This window comes from Polyodon spathula, chromosome 2 (genome assembly GCF_017654505.1).
Source record: "Polyodon spathula isolate WHYD16114869_AA chromosome 2, ASM1765450v1, whole genome shotgun sequence".
Taxonomy (NCBI): Eukaryota; Metazoa; Chordata; class Actinopteri; order Acipenseriformes; family Polyodontidae; genus Polyodon; species Polyodon spathula.
The window spans coordinates 104,527,503-104,547,676 of record NC_054535.1 but is presented as its reverse complement, the minus strand read 5'-3'; the positions used below and the strand labels follow the sequence as shown (position 1 = coordinate 104,547,676).

Sequence of the window (20,174 nt, the reverse complement as noted above, 5' to 3'; positions counted from 1 at the left end):
TTTGCTTCTTAGCACAAGATCAATGGTCTTGTATATATTTCAGTATAGTCTGCAGCTGTAACCAAGGGATATGACCTGAAACCGCACTGAATACTATTCACAAAATCAGGTTTCAGAGTTCCTCTATCTCCCTGAGACAGCTGTCTGGATCTGAAGGAACAATAAGAGATGACAGGTGCTGCACACCAACCACTGCCACTTTGCGGTACTTGATGTGTAAGTCAATGTGTTAACATCTTGTTTGCCTATATTGGTCAAGCCATTAGTTGTGTTTGTGACTGATTTGTTTTGAGACAATAACAAGGATTTAGTCTTTTTTTTTTTTTTTTTTTTTTTTGCGCTGTTGAGCAGTCTCATGCTTTTTGGGTAGGATTTATTTATTTATTTTTTAAATGCAGAGATTTATTGAGCTTTAAAACAAGAGCAAAGGCAAATTATCAAAACTATTTCATCGATAGCAACTACTCAGAACAACAATTAAATTGCTCCTTGGCAAAAATGTGAAAATGTGTCTTTGCACCAATGGATCCCAATATTTTTCATTTTTATGATCATCCTGTGGTGGCCTACTGCTTGACTTCTCTCTTGCTTCATTACTGTCCTTAAATCAGCATAAAGCCCTGTAACAAGTACTGAAGCAGTAAAGGGACCGGGTGTCGCTTTGCTAGTTACAGGGTACCGGTAATGTATTTACACTGCACAGATTCAAAATACAGACTTTGACACTTACTGTACTGACAGTTCCTTCCCATGAATTCACCAGGGCATTCACAAGAGTAGTTGGCAACCATATCTGTACAAATCCCACCATTTTTGCAGGGGTCCTTTTCACATTCATTGATATCTGAAAGGCAAGCATGAGCAAATTATTTCAGTGCTGACAGATTTTTATGTGACCTATTTTAACAAGACTTCAGGTCATGTCAGGTCCTTGAGTAAGTATTATATTAGTCTACTTATTGAAATGCTGGATTGCATAATGCACTGGAATGAGTTACACATCTATTTGATACAGCATGTCTGTTTGTGTGTGTGTGCTTTAATTGGTCCTCGTTACAATGTAATACAATCATATTAACCATTTTTAGATAGTAATACAACTTTTCAAGTTCTACTCAGCCAAAACATTCATAAATGTTTCCAGACTTGTTTTGACTTAATTGCCTTCTTATTCCTACGAACAACCAGTCTTTTGTTGTAAGTTTTTTTGTGAATTTACACAGAAACATATGTTCAGTCAGGAAAATCATGGGATACATTATTTATTAAAACAGACTGGACAACACTACATATATTTTAAACTACATTCTTTGGCCTCGTCTTTCGAGGTACCCCTGCCCATAAATGATCTCGCAGATAAGTGGAGAGGCTGACTATAGGGAAGCCATGGGCAGGGGGGCAGGACATTTACACTTCCCCAGTTAGATGAAGCCAAACAGTAGATGGAGGCTCGGGAGGAGGAGTCAAACTCTGGTGCAAAGCAGAGACATAATGGATTGAGTCAAGATATACATCTTTTCCTTGCTGATCAATTGTGCATATTGTTTATCAAAGGACAAAAAAGATTTAACTGATCTGATTGATCTGATCTGGTATTGGAAGTGCCTAAAAGACGTGATTAGATCCAAGGTTAAAGTGAGTTCGTCGCCACAACACCGCTTTGCTTTATATAAGAATATTTACTTATCTATTTTTTAATTTAGTAGTCGCCAAATGTTTTTATCGTTATCTCCCTAATTTGGAATAGCCCATTATTTTTAGGCTCAGCTCATCGCTACCACCACTGCGCTGACTCGGGAGCTACGAAGACGAGTACGCTCTGTTACACACTGGGTTAACTTTGTCAACTCTTTTTAAGATTTTAAAGACTTCAGTTGACCCTATTCATTCTTTTTTGTTCGAGGCTAAATACCGTAGATTCAGTTCCTTCATGGAGAAGAAAGGTGAAGGCTGCTTGCAGTCACGCACTGTGCTGACAGCCACCCTTATTAACGGTGGCTTTAAATGGAATATGATTAATTCAAGCAAAAAAAGTGAATTCAATGGGTCTCAGTTTGATTTCAGAGCAAAATTAATTCTGATAATAAGTGGGGTTAACTGTTGCTATTTACATATAACACTGTAACATTTTTTTTTTTTTTTGTTCCTGGGTAGTAAGTGTTATTTTCTAATTGCTCATGCCTCAAAAGTATAGAAAATGGCTATTATTCCCCACAAACTTTGCTTTTGTGACCAGGACAGTGATATTTCAAAATATCACTGTTTCCAATGGGAAAACGGGCAAATGTGTGTCTTTTCGTTCACATAAAGTCAGAAAAAAACAACATATGAATCCAAATTAACATGTATTTATACTAAAGTAACATAGAAATGACTACAAAAGATTTAGAAGTGAGTAGTTTTTCGAGATTTACGATTATACTGTAAATACTCATTTCTAAATCATTTGTAGTCATTTTTGTATTACTTTAGTATAAATACATGTTAATTTGGATTCATATGTTGTTTTTTTCTGACTTTATGTGAACGAAAAGACACACAAAAGCAAAGTTTGTGGGGAATAATAGCCATTTTCTATACTTTTGAGGCATAAGCAATTAGGAAATAACACTTACTACCCAGGAACAAAAATTTTGTTACATAGTGTTATTTTTAAAAAGAACATAAACCTATAATACACCTTGAACTAGATCCTCAATTATAACTTTCCATGTGGAGATTCATAAATCTTATTTTGCTTTTAATTAGACTGCAAATGGTTATTAGGCCAACACTGTTTTTTTTTTTCTTTCTAAATTATGCAATTATAAAAATTGTTTGTAATTTATAAGATCCCAGTACCTAGATAAGGTTAATTAGAAAATATTAGGTTTTATTAATGCTAGAACCACCACGGCAACCATTCTGATGGTTTTCACTTTTAAATTGATATTACTCTGCGTGTGTGAAAGATACATGGTTGTCTGTTCTTCACTTTTGCTAAATACATGTATTAAATTCCCTGATGCTTTTTGAAAGCCAGGCTCGCAAAAAAAAAAAAAAAAAGTTATAATCCCCTACCTAGAAGCGCCAGAGCCGTCATCATTTTGACTGCCTTTTACAATATTTTTTTTTTTTTTGCAATATTATATTTTATTGTATATACAAGCCTGCTGTTATCTCTACTGAACCTAGCAGCCATCAACTACACTGTAATGGTACCATAGTAATTACCCCATAGTATTACATTGCAAATACTTTATGTGTTTGTGTATTAATTATTAATAATAATATTATTAATTATTAATTAATAATAATAATAATGATTCGGCCGTCACAGTTTTATCCAAAGAAACGTACAGAAATTAACCATTATAATATAATATAACTATATATATATATATATATATATATATATATATATATATATATACACACATACACACACACACACACACACACACACACACACACACACACACACACACACACACACACACACACACACACACACACACATATTACAGACTTAATTTGAAAAATAAAATAGAAAACAGAAAAATAAATATACTGAGAGAAATGGCAGCTGTGAAGACATCGCAGATATATAAAAGCAAATGAAGAATTATAAATATTTAAAATACACCACAAACTAACTAATAACTTAACAACACAGAAACATCCCAGAACAGCCCCAAAACAGACAATGTCCTTTCCCGATGTCCTTACATGATTGCAGCACACGCTGCGGCTCACACCGGCAGGGAAGATGAATCCATAGCAAGCCTTAAACAGAGGCAGTAAAAACAGGTGTGCGATGGAAGCAGGTGAAAACAACAAAGTCCACTGATGCGCTATGATGCGCTGAGAACACGTGCAATGATGGTGTTATTGTTTGAAAGAGAACTGAAACAAAACAAAAACAAACAAACAAAACAACACCCCCTTTGCCACCTGTTACCACAGCCCCCAAAAAGCCAGGGTCCCTTCCCGATGTCCTTACATGACTTCCGCACGTCTGTGTAAATCAAGTGTAATTAAAAAAGCAACTGAAGACAGTTTCATTGTGTAAATAAACATGTTGCATTGTAACTGTTCAGCAAAGCATGAAATTACAATGCAAGTACACTTATGTAGTGTTACCGATGATAAATACTTATATTCATTTAAAAGATGTTTTATTAAAATGACTTGCCCCACTTCTTCCTGAAGTAACGCTCCACAGTCCCTCGATTCATTTACACATACAAATGTTTTTCTTTTCGTTGTCTTTGCTCTTTTTATTAGGTTATGCTGACTCCAAGCTCACAAAGGGTCATATTAGCAGGAGACAATCTCTCTGTGTTTTCAGCAAAGCTGGATGCTGTTATGATGTCGACCCATCATCTAAAATAGATACTATTGTAACGTGGTATTTAAAAAACAAAACAAAACAGCTGTGCTTTGTTTACCTTGTCTGGTGTTTTTATAGATTTGTCAAACGTGGTTGATAATTTTTGAGAAAAGCAGTGACGTCTGAACTAGCATGTTGGACCCTGAACTATTGAGATTACATAACAAGCTCATATAATCCTCCTAATCCAAGAACAGAGAATGAAAATGTTTTTAGGTCAGATATGCGAGCTCTGTTTTTTCATCTTACCACGGGCCAATTCTTATGGCTTCATTTTTGATTGTCAATTTAATTATCTATATCTACCCCATCACAGGGTAAAATTTAATTTTAGCATTTTTGCACAAGAGTAATACATGTGAGGGTTTGGTTTGGGTATTGTAAATACCAATTGATTGTTGTGATAATAGCCCCAGGGGAAAGGTCACGACAGGGTTGTATACACAATTTATTATTAAAAACGGCCTACTGGGTTGTTTACTACTATACAATATAACATATTATATTTTATATATTATATAGCAAGTGCAATGTTGGGAAAGAAAGTATTTCAAACCTATATGTAACAGCTGAAATTGGAGAATTACTTCTCTTAGATGGAGTTCCTTAGATTATCTGCTAGCAATGTAGGGTAATTTGGAACAGTGCGATCCACCTGGTTATTCTGTCATTGGATTAGAATGAATGCAAGATTGCAAAATCACATCTGGTAAGACCAACAAAAATGAAACAAAGTTATCTGATGCTAGATAGCTCAAGGCTTGCAATATACATAGATGATACACAATACATGTTTCTGGAGCACTGTAGTTATTATATACACTCCATTAGCATTCAACCTAAATCTGAATTCAGAGGATTACTTTCTTAAGATGAAGCTCTGCATCTAGTTAGTTTGCCCAGTCATTCTGTTTACCAAAGCTCAGTCTCTGGAGTGGTTTGTTTTGTGGCTGTATAGTCCTGCATTTATGCAGTTTTAACAATTACATCCGAAAAAAGTGTTACAGCCTAATGATAGCAAAGCAAACAGTTACCTATTGTGAGGTTTATAGAGCCATAGCATTTATTTTACAGAATATGGGCTACAACAGTTGGACATGCAGTCCATGCTCAGGTAGCTGTTACATTAGCAGATAATCACTATTGCCCAGAGGTTCAAATTAACACAGCCTCTTCATTGAAAGAGTTCTACTACTGCTTGCTGACTGTGCTGCCCCATCAAAACATCACACAAACTGGTAACTTGTAGACCTTTTTTCTTCTCTGGATGATGAGGATTTTAAGCTTATGTTCTTTAGTCATAGGGTCAGAACTCCCAATAAGCAGAGTGCACCTCTGGTTAATAAGAACTTTGCAAAGGGTTTTCTGCAATCTGAAAATGTAATTATACCATTACATTGTCCACTACCTGTAACTACCGTATTCCTTCGAATTTAAGACACCCTTGAATTTAAGACGGACCAAATTTACCACCCTCAATTTGAAGAAAAAATAAAACATCAAATAAATAATCATTTACAAAGATACAACCTCAGTGACGCTAGTGTATTGTACAAAACTGACATGAAACAGTGTTTTTGTAAGTTAACCACAGAGCGTGTTTATTGTGCTGCGTACTGTCTAATACTTAAGATGGTGTCTCTGTCGTACACCTACCACCACTCACTTATGGCATCACACATCCTGGCAACAGCAAGCACGACACAACACTCCAAGGCCTCAGGCAACATGTAACCCAAAACCACAACAGCATTGTTCACACTGTAAATACAACAGTCACAACAGCACAATACCAACTAACAGAACAAAACACACACATATGGCAATAACTCACACCTGTTTTTCTCCCAATTTGTGAACTGTGGTGTTGCTTGGCTTGTCGAAAGTTCATTATTTTTCGTAGGACTTTTCTCACTGCCTTTGCCACCACAATAGATGAGGTTGCCGTTCTCTGGCAGGTGAAACTCTATACAGACAATTCGTTTTGATTAACGGGCCCAAAACTGATAAGAGTCTCTCTGCATTTGTTCCGGTTACTCGTGCAACTGGAAAGGCAGGTGGCGCTCCACCTTGATGTTCTGTCAGCAATTATCATCAAAATGTTGCAGGGCATTCAAAGGGGCATCCTGGTAAATTATTGGGAAAGGGGTTAGGTGATTTCCTTCAGGACTTAAAGTCTTTTAATTTGATAATATATTTATTCTTCACCATTTTTCATGTCTACACAGGTATTAGATAAAAAAATGCAATTTCTATTTCTTCTCGCTATTATTTGCTAAAAGCTATGCTGAGAAAGGAATATATTTCATTTCATTTTCACCGTTAACATGAATGAGAAGTCTTTGTTTAGTTCTCTGGAGAATTCCTTTATGAGACTGTCACAGCATTACACTATAAATAAAAGCATACTTTGTTAAAATTATCAGGGAACTGGTTAGAGCTTTTGTTTCCATTAAACAACATTTCAAGTATTGTGGGGAACAGCGTCCACACTGTTGCTAGAAAGCATCTATTAAAGAAGATTATCCGATATGTGCCAAACCAGCAGGGGCCATGCTTTAAAATGTTTGTTAGTTTATTTAACACAAATAATGAATAATACGAAATACAAGTAAAACTGCATAAGCAATGAGTAAAGAGATTCACATTAAATGTTTTACAAGTTTTTAATGATTTGTGAGTGGTTTCTATTGCAATTACTCAAATGCTGTTTCTTTATAACTTGATGCTTTGACTCGAGTTCATAAGCTTTCTCTTCAGTTCAAGTAACATAGATTTCAGCTGCCAAAGTATGTTTATGTCTATATTAGTAAGAGCCATCCAGCGAACATGTATTTCCAGCAATACATCACCGTACAATCGGCACTGTTTTATTGGAGCACCTCGGGAGAAGTAAAAATATCTTGAATAAGCAGCTGTCCCAATTAAATTTGGCATTTGAGATGACATTAGTCACACTTTTTTGTTTCAAATTAAAAGAAAAATAATGAAAACACATCGCATTATAATGAAATGTTAAATACATTATTTAAAATACCACTGTGTTTTTTTTTACTATTCCCAAACACAATTAATCACTATTTTTTATTTCTATTAAATGAAAAATAATGAAATCCCATCTTATCACAAGGCGAGGCACCTGCGATGTTGACATGACAACTTTCTGTGTCACAGCAGCCTGAGAAACCAGAAGAGGCTCCAACGTAGTTCAATGTGGTTTACACAATTTACGCAAGTCACAGTGTAATCAGTGTCAACTGACTGGGGCCCGATGCGACGCAACGAAAACCTGTCTTGCTCTGAAGAGTGATCTCCATTCATCATTTAAAAATTATAGAGCGCCATTTGCGCCGTTAGTTTCTCAATTTGTTTGTCAATTCGTGAATTGGTCAATTTGTCCAGCAATTTTTCCATAAATTTGTCAATTCATACAGTAATTCATAAACGTTTTTGTTAATTCATCTAATAATTCATTAATTAATTAGTCAATTCATTAATATGAAAGGCTGTACGGACCTGCAAATTTCCAATCAGCCAGACAAACTTCCCAACAACCAGAAAACACTGCAACCTTTCTAGCGAATGGGAGCACACACTAATATTTTAATCAATGAAAATCCAGCCTCACTTAAAACTGCTTCAGCCAATAATATTTAGAAGGGCGTTTCAAAAGATATTTATTTAACAAGATACTTGATTTTGCTGATTTTCAATGGAGTCTTCCGTCTCACTGTGTGCAAAGCATTGTGGTATATAGAGAGTTAGGCAAAAAAAAAAAATCTATGGAGAGTCAGTGCAGGCATACGAAATGGTGTTGGTTTTTGCCATGTTAAAAAAAAATAAATAAAAAAAAAAGCATAACATTTTGAAGTAGATTTCACATTTCATTTTTTTGGTTTCGGGGGGTGTTTTATCTGGTTTTATCAGTCAAAACTGAAATCAGAACCCCTATACCTTAAATTAAATTATACCTTAAGACTATGTAGATATAAATGATTAATGTTGCTTTGATATCTCCCTAGAATTAGTCTGCACTCTGTATTAACATGCCTAATAAAATGGTAACATGCAGCAATTATGTATGTAACACCTCCACAAAAGTTATTTAACAAAATAAATTCAAACTCTTCAAAAAGTAGGGAAATTCATTGCAAAAAACTGCGTTAATGCAGCACTTAGGGTCGAACCCTTCGCCACAAAAGCAAGGAAATGTGGCGTTAGAGTTTTTAACCCGAAGTATTAAGTTATATTGAAATAACTCAATCATCTAAGTTTAACATTCCAGTTTAGGAGACATACCACATGAAAACATTTGTAATTTAAGAATATACGAGTAATAAAGACAGTCATATTACTATTTTTTTTTACCTTACGAAATTAAGTAAGTTAAAGCTTTATCATTGTGGTATAATGGAAAATAGAACAGAGTCAACAAATAGTTTTCTACATATGACAACAATACCTCTTCAGCAGGTAGTGCAGCCTTATAGTTCTTACTTACAGTATATTTATAAGAATTAGCTTATCTGCTTAGAGTAAGTGCTATGGATTTGCCATGTATCAATATTCAGAGTGTTATGCTGTTCAGTGTCACTGGTGCTTTCTTTTCTCTTTTGTTTTTCATACAGAACTCCAAAAAGAGTATCATTTCAGTATAAGTAAATATGTACTTTCTCAGAAACAAACGGTTTAATATAACACTTTATAGTAAACTTTTCTTTTAAAGCATACCAAATCGCAAGATTGCTTTATAAAAACAGATTGAAGCAGCATTCACTAAAAGTCATTTTGCTTTCTCAATATCTGCTGTACATTATGTCACCCCATATTGCTTCAGGTTTGTTTACGCCTGGGCGAGGCTCAACACACAGCATGAGTCCTAGAATTCCTGGCTGTTTCTTATTATCCAAGCAGTCTTTGGCAATATTAGTGGCATGCTTTGAGACATAACCCTGCTGTATAGTGAATCATGTTGTAGCGTCAGAGTGGGTCATCATATCATTCTGTGTGTGAAAGTAACAGAATTGAAACCATTAAACCATTCTCTGTGCCTTCTTGGTTTCTGGTCACAAACTCCCCCACTGACAAAGAATTATTTTAAAAAGAGTCATAAAGTAAGTACTGGACAAATGGTTTATCTTCAGATCGCTGAATGACTTTTTCAGCGCCGCAAGCCAGACAGTTCTGGTGGCTTTGACACTTAAGACAGGAACCAGTCCATCACATAAATCCAGCCAACAGGGGGCAGAATAGCTGACCAATGGAGAACAAGGGGCAGCGTCGGAATGAGAACAACCAATGAGAAACACTCCATGAATAACAAAAAAAAACAAACTATCCAATCACAGGGGTGAAGAGAACATTACAAAAGTACGAGGGCAACACTCAAACATGGCTCCCAACATGAAATCCAAGGTTTGGATACACAAACCAGACCCAGAGATCCAGCCTGCGACCAGCTGGAACAGAGATACCGTTTTTGGACACTCTAATACGAGATAACTATTCTAGTGTTTGCCTTGGTTTGGGAGTCCGCTGTGTAAGACATCTAAAATCCTAAAAGTACTTGTTATCAAATCTCTAACTTAGCTCCAATTGATCACTGGAGAAAGAGTTGGATGAACATTTAAACATGACATAAAAATTGAAATATATTAAATTTATTGAGCTAGCAGTGCCGGAGTTTGCGGTGGAATATGCCAGACATAACCGGACAAAGAGTGCACATATTGGTGGAGGAATTGCTGTTTCAGTGGAATACCTAAATAGTTCATGACTCTAGTTCTTTGCAAAGACATTTATTTTGTACCCTGAAGTGAAGAGTAGTGTTTTAATACTCTTATGAATGTAAGAAAAGTATTATTGCTTTCAACTCATGCTTTGAGTTAATGAACACTATAGTATTTGTTTGTACAGTATGTGATTTATACAAATTGATGCAGGTTTTACAAGGGAATTGTGACTCTGCGTTAGAAGCTAGAATCCAAATGTAGCTGACTTGATAACAAATAATTTGATAGGTTGTCTGAATGCAAAGAGCATCTTTATCTTGCAAGAGTGATAATCGTCTTCTGAACCAAAACTATATATATATATATATATATATATATATATATATATATATATATATATATATATATATATATATATGAGACTAATTTAACAATGCTTTGAATATCAAATATTAACAAAAGAAAAATTGCGTTACTTATGAAACCCCTGTTAAGACTAACCTTCGTCTTAAATACCTGTCAGGAATGCAATTGTAACCTTAAGGGAATCTCCCATAGATTGCGTTGGAATGCTAATCAACCAGCGGGAGTGGGGTGTCGTTTATGTTTCCTTTTCTATACTGTTTAGTTTAGTTAATTCTTCCTTTCTGTATTATTTTAGTTTAGTTATTGCACCTTTCATTTTTCCTTTATTTAGTTTTCTCTAATAAAACTGTTCCTCTGTATTCACTAGAAAGTTATTTTATTATTACAATTTAAACCACTCCAAATAAAATATACCTTGCACACCACACTGTCCAATAAGAAACATTCCAGATGTCTGGTGAATCATTATCTGTTTATACTTGGAAGCTGTCAGGGCAGTATCAACTGTTACTAAATCGCCAATGCCATTGTGAGAGGCAGCCCAAACCAGCACTGGCTCACCACTGTGTGTATCAGTCCTTCTGTTTCCCCTTCAACGTTGTGCTTAAACCTCACTTATTATTAGACACACATTCTGATCCGTAGTGACCAACACCAACACAATTTATTTAGACCATTCTCTTTCATCGGACAGAGATAGGGTTTCCTGGCTAATACTCTTTTAAAAGAGAGAGAAAAAAAGAAAAAATCCCAGCCAGCACAATGTCCTCAATGACAAAAAGACTCAAAAAGAATAATCAGAACTGCTCACACCGTATCAGGAGAATGAACTGAATGAAACGCATTGTTTCTTGTTTTATCTTGTTCTATCAAATGTGCATTTGCGCTTTCTTCAAACTAGGACCCTACTAAAAGTGTGTAATTTATCCTAATCGGGTCCCTGTAGCCGGGGGCATTGTAGCCAGGATATAATCCCCAGCATTTATTACTCTTTTTCTGACACAAATTCTCTATATGCAATCATTCCTCATCTGTGCTGTCTTTCTTATTGTCACACAGCACCCGGTGGCAGATTGATGTGAAAATGCTGTGTGAATCAATGCTTTAATACCCTGCCCTGCTCACCAGGTCTTCAGCGACTAGCGCACTACAATCACAGTGATCAATCTCAAAGGCGAGACACGGTCTATCTTTAATGCATGTGTTTGTTCACCGCAATATTGAACAAGTAATGTGCATTACTGATAAATAAGCTGTGTGCACACTGGTGTCTCCACAATGATCTTCAATACTACGTCTGCTACACATTGGCTCTGAGCTGCATTAACTTCAATTCCAATCAACTTGATTAAAAGACACACCTTATTATAACATGTGAAAGTTTAAGCTCCCATGAGGCCCTTTCCAAATGAGCAGAATAAACATGAACCGAGAAAAATCATGTTCATAATGTTGTTTTCTTTTTTACTATTACTAGCTTCTTCCAATGCTTTAGTTATAAGCCAAGATATATCTTTATCTGACAAGTTGCCATATCCACATTTGGAGGAACTCACAGTCTGCACATTATTCTGCCCTGAAAGGCAGTCAGGATTTAAGAAACTCTGTCAAGAGTCAACAAATGTGAAGCAAGAAAAGATTTGCAACTCCATTCCGTAGGGAAATATGCCATCAGCATTAACCCTGTAGCCCAAAGGCAGAGCTTTAATGTGTCCGAAATGAATGGGCTGCAGCAGATTTCCATTTGGCTTTCTCAGAAATACAAGCTGTTTTTCACAAGAAAGAACCATGGCACAAATATGTTTCCTAAACTAAGTAGCAACCTGCAGCTAATGGAACAGTAAATGGCTTGTTTAAATGCTGCTTTTAATACCCTGAGTGTACTGTAATCATGACCCAGAGGCTTTGAACTCCTGGAATCTTACTTCAAAAGAAAAAAGAAAAAAAAGACTTTTTAGCTCATAAAAATGATTCTTATTCTCTGAGGTAATTATATATTCACCGACAAACATACTGCATGCGAAAGGAACAGATGATGAAAGGGGTGTTGGGGTGTATTTGCTTGCTAATAAACAATATCCAATTGGTTAAGATGTGCAGAATAGTCGAGATAGTCGAGAGCTAAAGCTAGTCAATCTAAGTGCAGCACAGAGACCTGGATCAGGGAACAGTTTGAAATTGTGGACACACTCAGGGCAGACCCAGAGAGAGGTGGGTTTATGGAATGAGTTACCAAGCCACACTGCTGTTCTATGTTTTTGTTATGCTTCAACAACTGTCATTCGTCAGATTCCAAAACAATCTCAATTTTACTACTGCACCTGTGAGATGGCTTGTTCAGTTAAATCATTTCCATATAATATATTCAAAAGTGGACAATTATCTTTTCAGGGATACCAAGATACTTAGGAAACAAGCCTGGTGTGGATGAAATAGGAAACAAATGCTGTACAGTTTCAAAATTATTGATAGTGCACTTTTTTTTTTTTTTAAATGTACACATACCAGGAAAACCTTCTTAAGTTGGGATAGCTTGCTTTTGGGACCCAGTATATTGTGGAGCAGGTAATGTAGTGACAGCATCGCAATAAGTACAACACGACAACGGAAAGTTAGCTTGCAGGTTTCAAACTGAATGTGACACATACCAGTATTCATGCCTGTGCCAAGCAACCCGTGTAAGACAGCTGAGTGAAGTAGATTTGATAAATGAGCACTGTGTGACCATTCACAAACCTGAGTTAGGCATAAATGATTTATCAAGATTTATTTTAGACAAACGGAGTAGTGAAACCTTTCAAACTTTGCATGCTAACATTTCGAGAGGAACACGATAAAAAGATTTTCTGGAATTAACAAATCTCTAACAATTTCTTTGATACTTGACTTATAATTAGCAACACTGGAACAACAAATAAGGTTTAGAGTTTGAATTTGCCTATAGGGTTAGAGTTATATCATGCAAACATTTTTTACACATTAACACTAAAACCGCCATGGCAGTCATTTTGACGGTTTGAGGTTTTCACATTTAAATTACTCTGCGTGTCTGAAAGTTATGCTGTTGTCCATTTGCATATCTTAAATAAATGTATTAAATGCTCTGACGGCGTTTGAAAAGCAGGATCACGAAAATAAGGAAGTGTGACAGAGAGCAAATTAATCCTAGTCAACAATCTCCCTCCTGACCTGTGAGGGCCTGATATGACAGGAACAGTGTACCCCAGACTGGATGGTTTGGCAGTTCATTCCAGGGTCAGTTGGAAGTTGACCATCCAGAAAGGGGGAGGAGTCACAATACCAGGTCATCGCCTTAATGTGGCAGGTGATGTGACAGTCATGGATTGGAGGACACGTGATTGCACTCGCTACTGGAGGGGGTGTGACTGAGGGTATATCAGGGGATGTGGAAAAGCAATCTGTTCCTTTGCTATGGTTGAGAAAAGACCTGTAAAGGACAGAATGATAAAAAGTAAAAAAAGAGTGTTTTGTATTATATAACTAAACAACCCAAACTATGTGAAGAATATTTGATGTAGAATTTACAAAGTTTATTTGCACAGCCTCACTGCAACAAAAGGGAAGGATCCAACATCCACAGAAGATGCACAGCAGTGATGGCACAGTTACCTGTGTATTGCAAGTATCTGAAAAATTCACTGTCTAACCCTGATGATTGTCAATTCAACCGCTGCTTTATTCAACTCTAAAAGTTCCTTTATGATTCACAACAAGTTTGAACAACATGTTGGGAAAGAAAATACTCTCCCTTTGGATTTCTTACCAGAGTTCAATGAGGAATGTAAACCTGAACGTGAACTCAACCACACCTATACAAAAGAAAACAGCAATACAATGTCATTCACTGCTCAATGTTAATCAACAAAGGATGCTTATAGTGAATGCTAAAATTTAATGCAGCAAAAATGAGTCAGCTTTGGACTTGAAAATATTTTGCATGCAAAAAATGAATGTTTTTTATTGTTCCTTTTCTTTGGAAGAATTGGATTACACTTTTAAAGTCCTTGTGAGATCGGCCATACAGTGTCTATGGGATATGGTTCACAATGGTAACACTCATGTTGGACTATCTGGTAGCATTTTGAAGAATGGGTTAAAAAAAAAAAAAAAAAAGCCCATAAAAAATCCTCACATTTCAGGCTGCATCAAAAGGTATCCTGAAATCACCTGCAGTTAGTTTAATGCACACCATGTAGCCATATAGACCATAATCATAAGTGTTTAGTCACAACCCGACACTACTCAAGTGTTTTCAAAGACAGATCCAAAATGTTTAGCAGCTGAACCTCCTGAGCTGAAGAAGCACTTTAATTTTTTTGTTTTTTTTTTGTTTTGTTTTTTTGTTTTTTTTAAAGATGACCTCCATGGAGCTGCAAATCTCTTATTTTCACCAGCCATGTCATTCTATTTCAGCGCAAGGGTATTTATCTAGCAAGTTTGATATGGATATAATTGAAATTGAAATTGAATTCTCAGTTGCAGTAATGTACTCACATTGTGAGCTTCCTTTCAGACTGTGTGGAAGCATGCCCACAAGGGAACTGTTCACATCACTGGCACTGCATTCCATAGCAATAATTGGCTATTTTCATATTAAATAGTACACCAGTGTACCTAGATCTGCTATCGGGATGTGGCTACCTATTATTTCAATCACAACAACAGTAGCAATCTGCTTTGTAAGTTTAATTTTTTTTTTTTTTTTTAAATCATTAAGTAAAAGGAATTTCACATTACAAATTAAGTATTAAGTGTTCCGTGCAAATTTTAAACAGTGGTAGCATTTGAACAGATGGGGCATTGAGTTTTTTTTTCATATAAATATAAATATTTTGAATATTTATTTTACTGTACATTGCTCACATCTGGTAAGGGATGAAAATAGGGACTGTTGTTTTAGGGGGCTCATTTTAAACATGCACACCCTTATGCACTGATGGTGTCTGTCTGTCTCTCTCAAGCTTCACCAAGCTTTTATTATACACATTTCTGACAGCATTTGCCTTTAATTTGATTCTTGCTGGAGTCTGCGTGCAATATGGATTTTATATAAATATTTTGAACCTGCTTATCAAGACTGGGAAGCACATCTTTGGTTGCAAGCGGGTGATGACAAATGCAGCCTGCAGACACAGTCTATGTCTTGTGATGACTTCAGTAGCATGATTCCAATAATGAAGAAAATGTTCAGACAAACAGAACCTGCACTGTCTATTCACTGCTGTAGAATGTTTACTTCTGTTCACCGTAGGAAACCATGGGAAACTACAAAAAAAAAAAAAAAAAAAAAAAGCTAATGCTTTGTATTGGTGTGGGTATTTCAAAACTTCACACAAATGCATGGTCAAGCTGTTGCTAGTACTTTACATTTTACCCGAAGAAGAACTGCTAATGTTTGACTGGCTGTGTGAGATAATCCCTATGACAAAAACTCAGCTGGACAGCTGTCTGCTGACTATCTATTAAGTTAGATAATATGCCATCTAGGCTGGCGTAGCATACAAATAAATACAAGGACATGTTATTCTTAATCTTCAGATTTCAATAGCTGTTATTCAGGGTGTCCGTCAGCTAGGCATTTAGGGCTTTGTTATGTTGTTTGGGCAACAATGCATTAATTATGGGCTCAATCTAACAAGAGCAACATGGAATACCTTTTAACTTGCACAAATCAAAGGCACTGATACAACTTTACAACATACATTACATTTATTGCATTCCCGAACTTCTTTAACTACGAGACAGGCTCCCTCAGGCTATGCCTTATTGGCAGATTCTGTTGCATTTTAATGAGGAAAAGGCATTTAACTCAAGTTTGCTTAAATCTGATGAAATCCGTCTGACTTAATGCTATCCTTTCCATTAAACAGCTGCAATCAAGGCCTGTGTTTCTCATGCAAAGCCTGTTAAGTTGTCATTTCTCATACAATTATCACATCTTCTTTATCACATAATTGTTAATTATCCAGCCACTGTAGATTTTCCTTATGAATGGCTTCAGATAAATTACAATATTATGTAATTGTAATGACTTAAAGAAATTGCCTGCAATTATTACATGCATTATCAATTCAGACATTCACTCTAGGAATTCATCTATTAATGGGAAAACGGGAACTTTGTTCTACAGTAAGGATTGTCTTTAGCAAATCCAATATTCCACACAAAGCGTATGTTAACATGTACTGATAGGATCATAATCTAGCTAAGGTTAGAAGGTTATTTTTTGTTAGGAGTCTGGTCTTCGTATTTCCCTACTAGTTTCAGAGATAGTACAACTATCAGTAGACGAGGCATTTTTGTCTGAGAAGGAGCAAGTAGTCTTATTTCAAAGCAACTTTTACACTGAGTCAAAGCACCCATAAAAGGAACAGTACAGTATTATTAAAGCAGTCACCTGATCTCAAATAAAAAATGCAACTACATTATTTTAGTTTAACTGAAACAAGGAAAGGCGGTCTTTGTTGAATTTAAAGATGTTGCAACACAGAATAGCACTTATTTCTGCTGTTACACTGGTCCCTCCTCCTTCCCTCCTGGATCTACATTTTTCAGATATATTTTTGTTCTCCAAATAATGATTAATAGCAAAATGACTTGTATTACTCCTATTTGGAAAAATTACCAAACTTGTCACAAATACTGGTTTGTACTTATTACTCAGCACACACACCCAACAATTATAGTTGAATAGCAACATATAACTAACAAGCTTGTTCTTAACGTAAGTGTAGAAGGGTCTATTAGCATTGTGATGCAACTTAAACATTATGATCAGGCATTGCTGATTACTATTTTTAAAACAGTTTTAGAAAATTAATAGTTCAGAGCTTTGCATTCAGCCTATTTAAGAAGTACAGACATGTAAAAGAACAAGCCTGGAGAAGACTGTTAGTGTTTTATCACAGTTCAGCCACAGGGCAATTTCTGTCTACTGGTATTTGAATATTAAATTGGTTTATAACTGTAGGCTATCATGAGGAGACAGTACACATGTAACTGTGCTACTTGCTGATCATTAATCCTGACACCTTTAAACACCAAAACTCTTCTGTTTAGGTTCCTACTTAGACTTTCAGAGAATGAACTATAAATGAACACTGAGCCACTGACTGCATCAGTTATCTTGACTTGTTTTTGTATTATGTTGCAATTACATACTGAGACAGTGACATTTAGGCCCATTATTAAGCCACATCCTCATTTCCCAAAAAGATTGCCTGTACGTGTATTTTTCTTTAGATACGTACAACAACCTCACAGTGCACCTGACCGGGTTCCATCATCGTTCTGTCAAATGAACACTCGGGTGTGGAATGTATTGTAAATATAGAGATTTGCTTGCTTGTTTTTCGTGATGCAGTATTCAGCATTTGAAACAAATTGTTTGTTTCCTTTGGAACAGCAGGTAGCAATTGTTGTTTAAAATTTCAAATAGGATATATATATATATATAATATATATATAATATATATAGATATAAATACTATATATATATATATTATATATATATAATATATATATATATCCTTTCTCTCCATACAGACATACTGCTCTAATTTATTGTTTTTCTTTTCCTGATCAACTGACAGTGATTTTCTGAGTTGGGCAGCTTTTCAATTACTCTGTGTAAATCCACCCTGCAAACCGGATCACCTCTGAGCTTGGTCTTAAACTCAGATTCCTGTATGTAGAACATGCTAAGGTAAACTTATTTGCTTCTCCAGCTGCTCAGTGTAAGGTTTGGCAGGTGTCTCTTTGCAACAAATAACCACATTAATTATTTCTTACTCTGCATCCAGCTCAATTACATTATTTGTGGAAGACTGTGACAGAGACAAAATGATTCTTGGTGATAACTCTCTCTCCCGACCTGAGGGTGCAGTGTAAAGGGAACTGAGTGATCTGAACTGCATGGCCAGACAAATAATTCCCAGGGTTAGGCAGAAGTCGGCCATCTAGAAAGGGGGCGGAGCTATAGTACACTAAATCATTGACCCGGAAGGAAAACGATGTGGCAGCCGTAGATTGGAGGAGAGGTTGCATTCGTTAACCAAGTGGGTGTGATTACTTTGTTATGGTTAGTGCTGAAATGGAAGGATAACCATATTGTATTGTGTTTTGTTTGTTTGTCATGTCTAAAGAATATACTTGTTTGTTGTTATTAGATGGCTAACACAATCCGGAGCTGTCGTTACAGGCCAGCACAAAACCAGGACAACACTGCACTTGTTTCACAATTAACTGTATTTGCACCATGAGCATTATAGCACTTACTGTGGGCTTGTGATCATGTTTGTGTTAACTGTGGGTGTTTAAGTACAGGGACTATTATTTCATGACCAACCTACGGATTAAACAGAAAAATACAGAAAACTGTGTATTGCCTGTTATCATTATTGTTTACTATTTGTCATCAGACTTTGGATTACCAAATAAACCATAATTTCACCAGTACTTTGTTGTTTGTCATTGTCTTGAGCACTGCATCACCCCTACACCTGCACACTACAAACCACTTTGCCACAAAGACAAACATGTATACATATGTTTTCTTTATATACTTGTATTGCATACTATTATGATTACATTTCAAGTGCTTGCCAATGAGATGTATTTACAAGTGACACTCATTTGCAGACACCACAGTGTTTTAACCCTTGATTATCTTCTGTAATGATAACTTACTGTGCTGGCAATGGATTCCATTATAACCAAGTGGGCACTTGCAGACGTATCCTATAAATGAGTCACCCCTGTAAGTCTCACTTATTTCACATGTCCCTCCATTGTGGCATGGGTTAGGATGACAGGGTCCTGCAAATGAAAAAAGGAGAGGGTTACAATAGCTACAGAGATGTACTTAGTTACATGTTATACATTGTGAAAGCGCTCCATATTAGAAATAGTGCAATGATTCTCTCTTTGAGACATCACTTTACTGGTGTGTTGCAGCCTCTGAATGGTAATTACCCCTCATCTCTTAGGAGTCCATTAGTTTTTGGTTTGTAAATGAGAAAAGCAATTTCTTGGCAAGCAGAGTATGTTTTCCTTTTGTTTTTATCTATACAAACAAATCAATCGTACACACTGGACAGCCAGGAACGCAACATCTGGATTCCACGGAAGAATGCGTATCTCTCCCCAGCTGTCCCATCTCAACCTTGTCCCTATACAGGCATTTCTTTAGTTTTAAATTATAAGTTCATTGGCCCTATTTACAAAGCTTTAACTCATGAGTTTATTTCACCTGTTAACCCCCAGCCCCCCACAGACAATTTCCACCTGGGTTGCTGAGGCCTTAAATAAATCACATTATCTCCCAAAGTATAGACAGCACAGGCATGGTTCAGGACTTGAATTCAAGGAAACCCCTTGGGCATCAGGACTAAAACCTTCGCTGCCATCTCCAGCGCCAGAGGGAAAGGAGCCATCGCTGCCATCTCCAGAGCCACACCAGTCCCCTGCAACTCTTGGCCACTGAATCCGACATCTCTGAGAAACCGGGTTGTAGAGTGTGCCACAAATCCTCGACAACCCACTTCCACTGGGTAAACCTCTCCATCCTCGCTGTTCTGCTTCAGTGGCTCAGTGGTTGAGTATACCGCAATTTCTTCCTCTCATACGCCTCATCTACAGCATCGTCCCATGGCACTGTTAACTCTACCAGGTGAACAAGGCGT

The 20,174-nt window shown here is 36.4% G+C and overlaps 1 protein-coding gene across 3 annotated transcripts in view; it reads right to left on the bottom strand.

The window, feature by feature from the left end:
- LOC121306240 (EGF-like repeat and discoidin I-like domain-containing protein 3) overlaps positions 1–20,174 on the bottom strand; it is a 166,565-nt gene that overhangs the window by 91,611 nt on the left and 54,780 nt on the right. For all 3 annotated transcript variants that reach the window (XM_041237981.1, XM_041237988.1, XM_041237996.1), the window contains exons 4-5: positions 19,180–19,308; positions 731–844 (exon numbers count right to left, since the gene is read on the bottom strand). In XM_041237981.1, the coding sequence (XP_041093915.1) occupies positions 731–844; positions 19,180–19,308 (243 nt within the window). The remainder of the gene's footprint in view (positions 1–730; positions 845–19,179; positions 19,309–20,174) is intronic.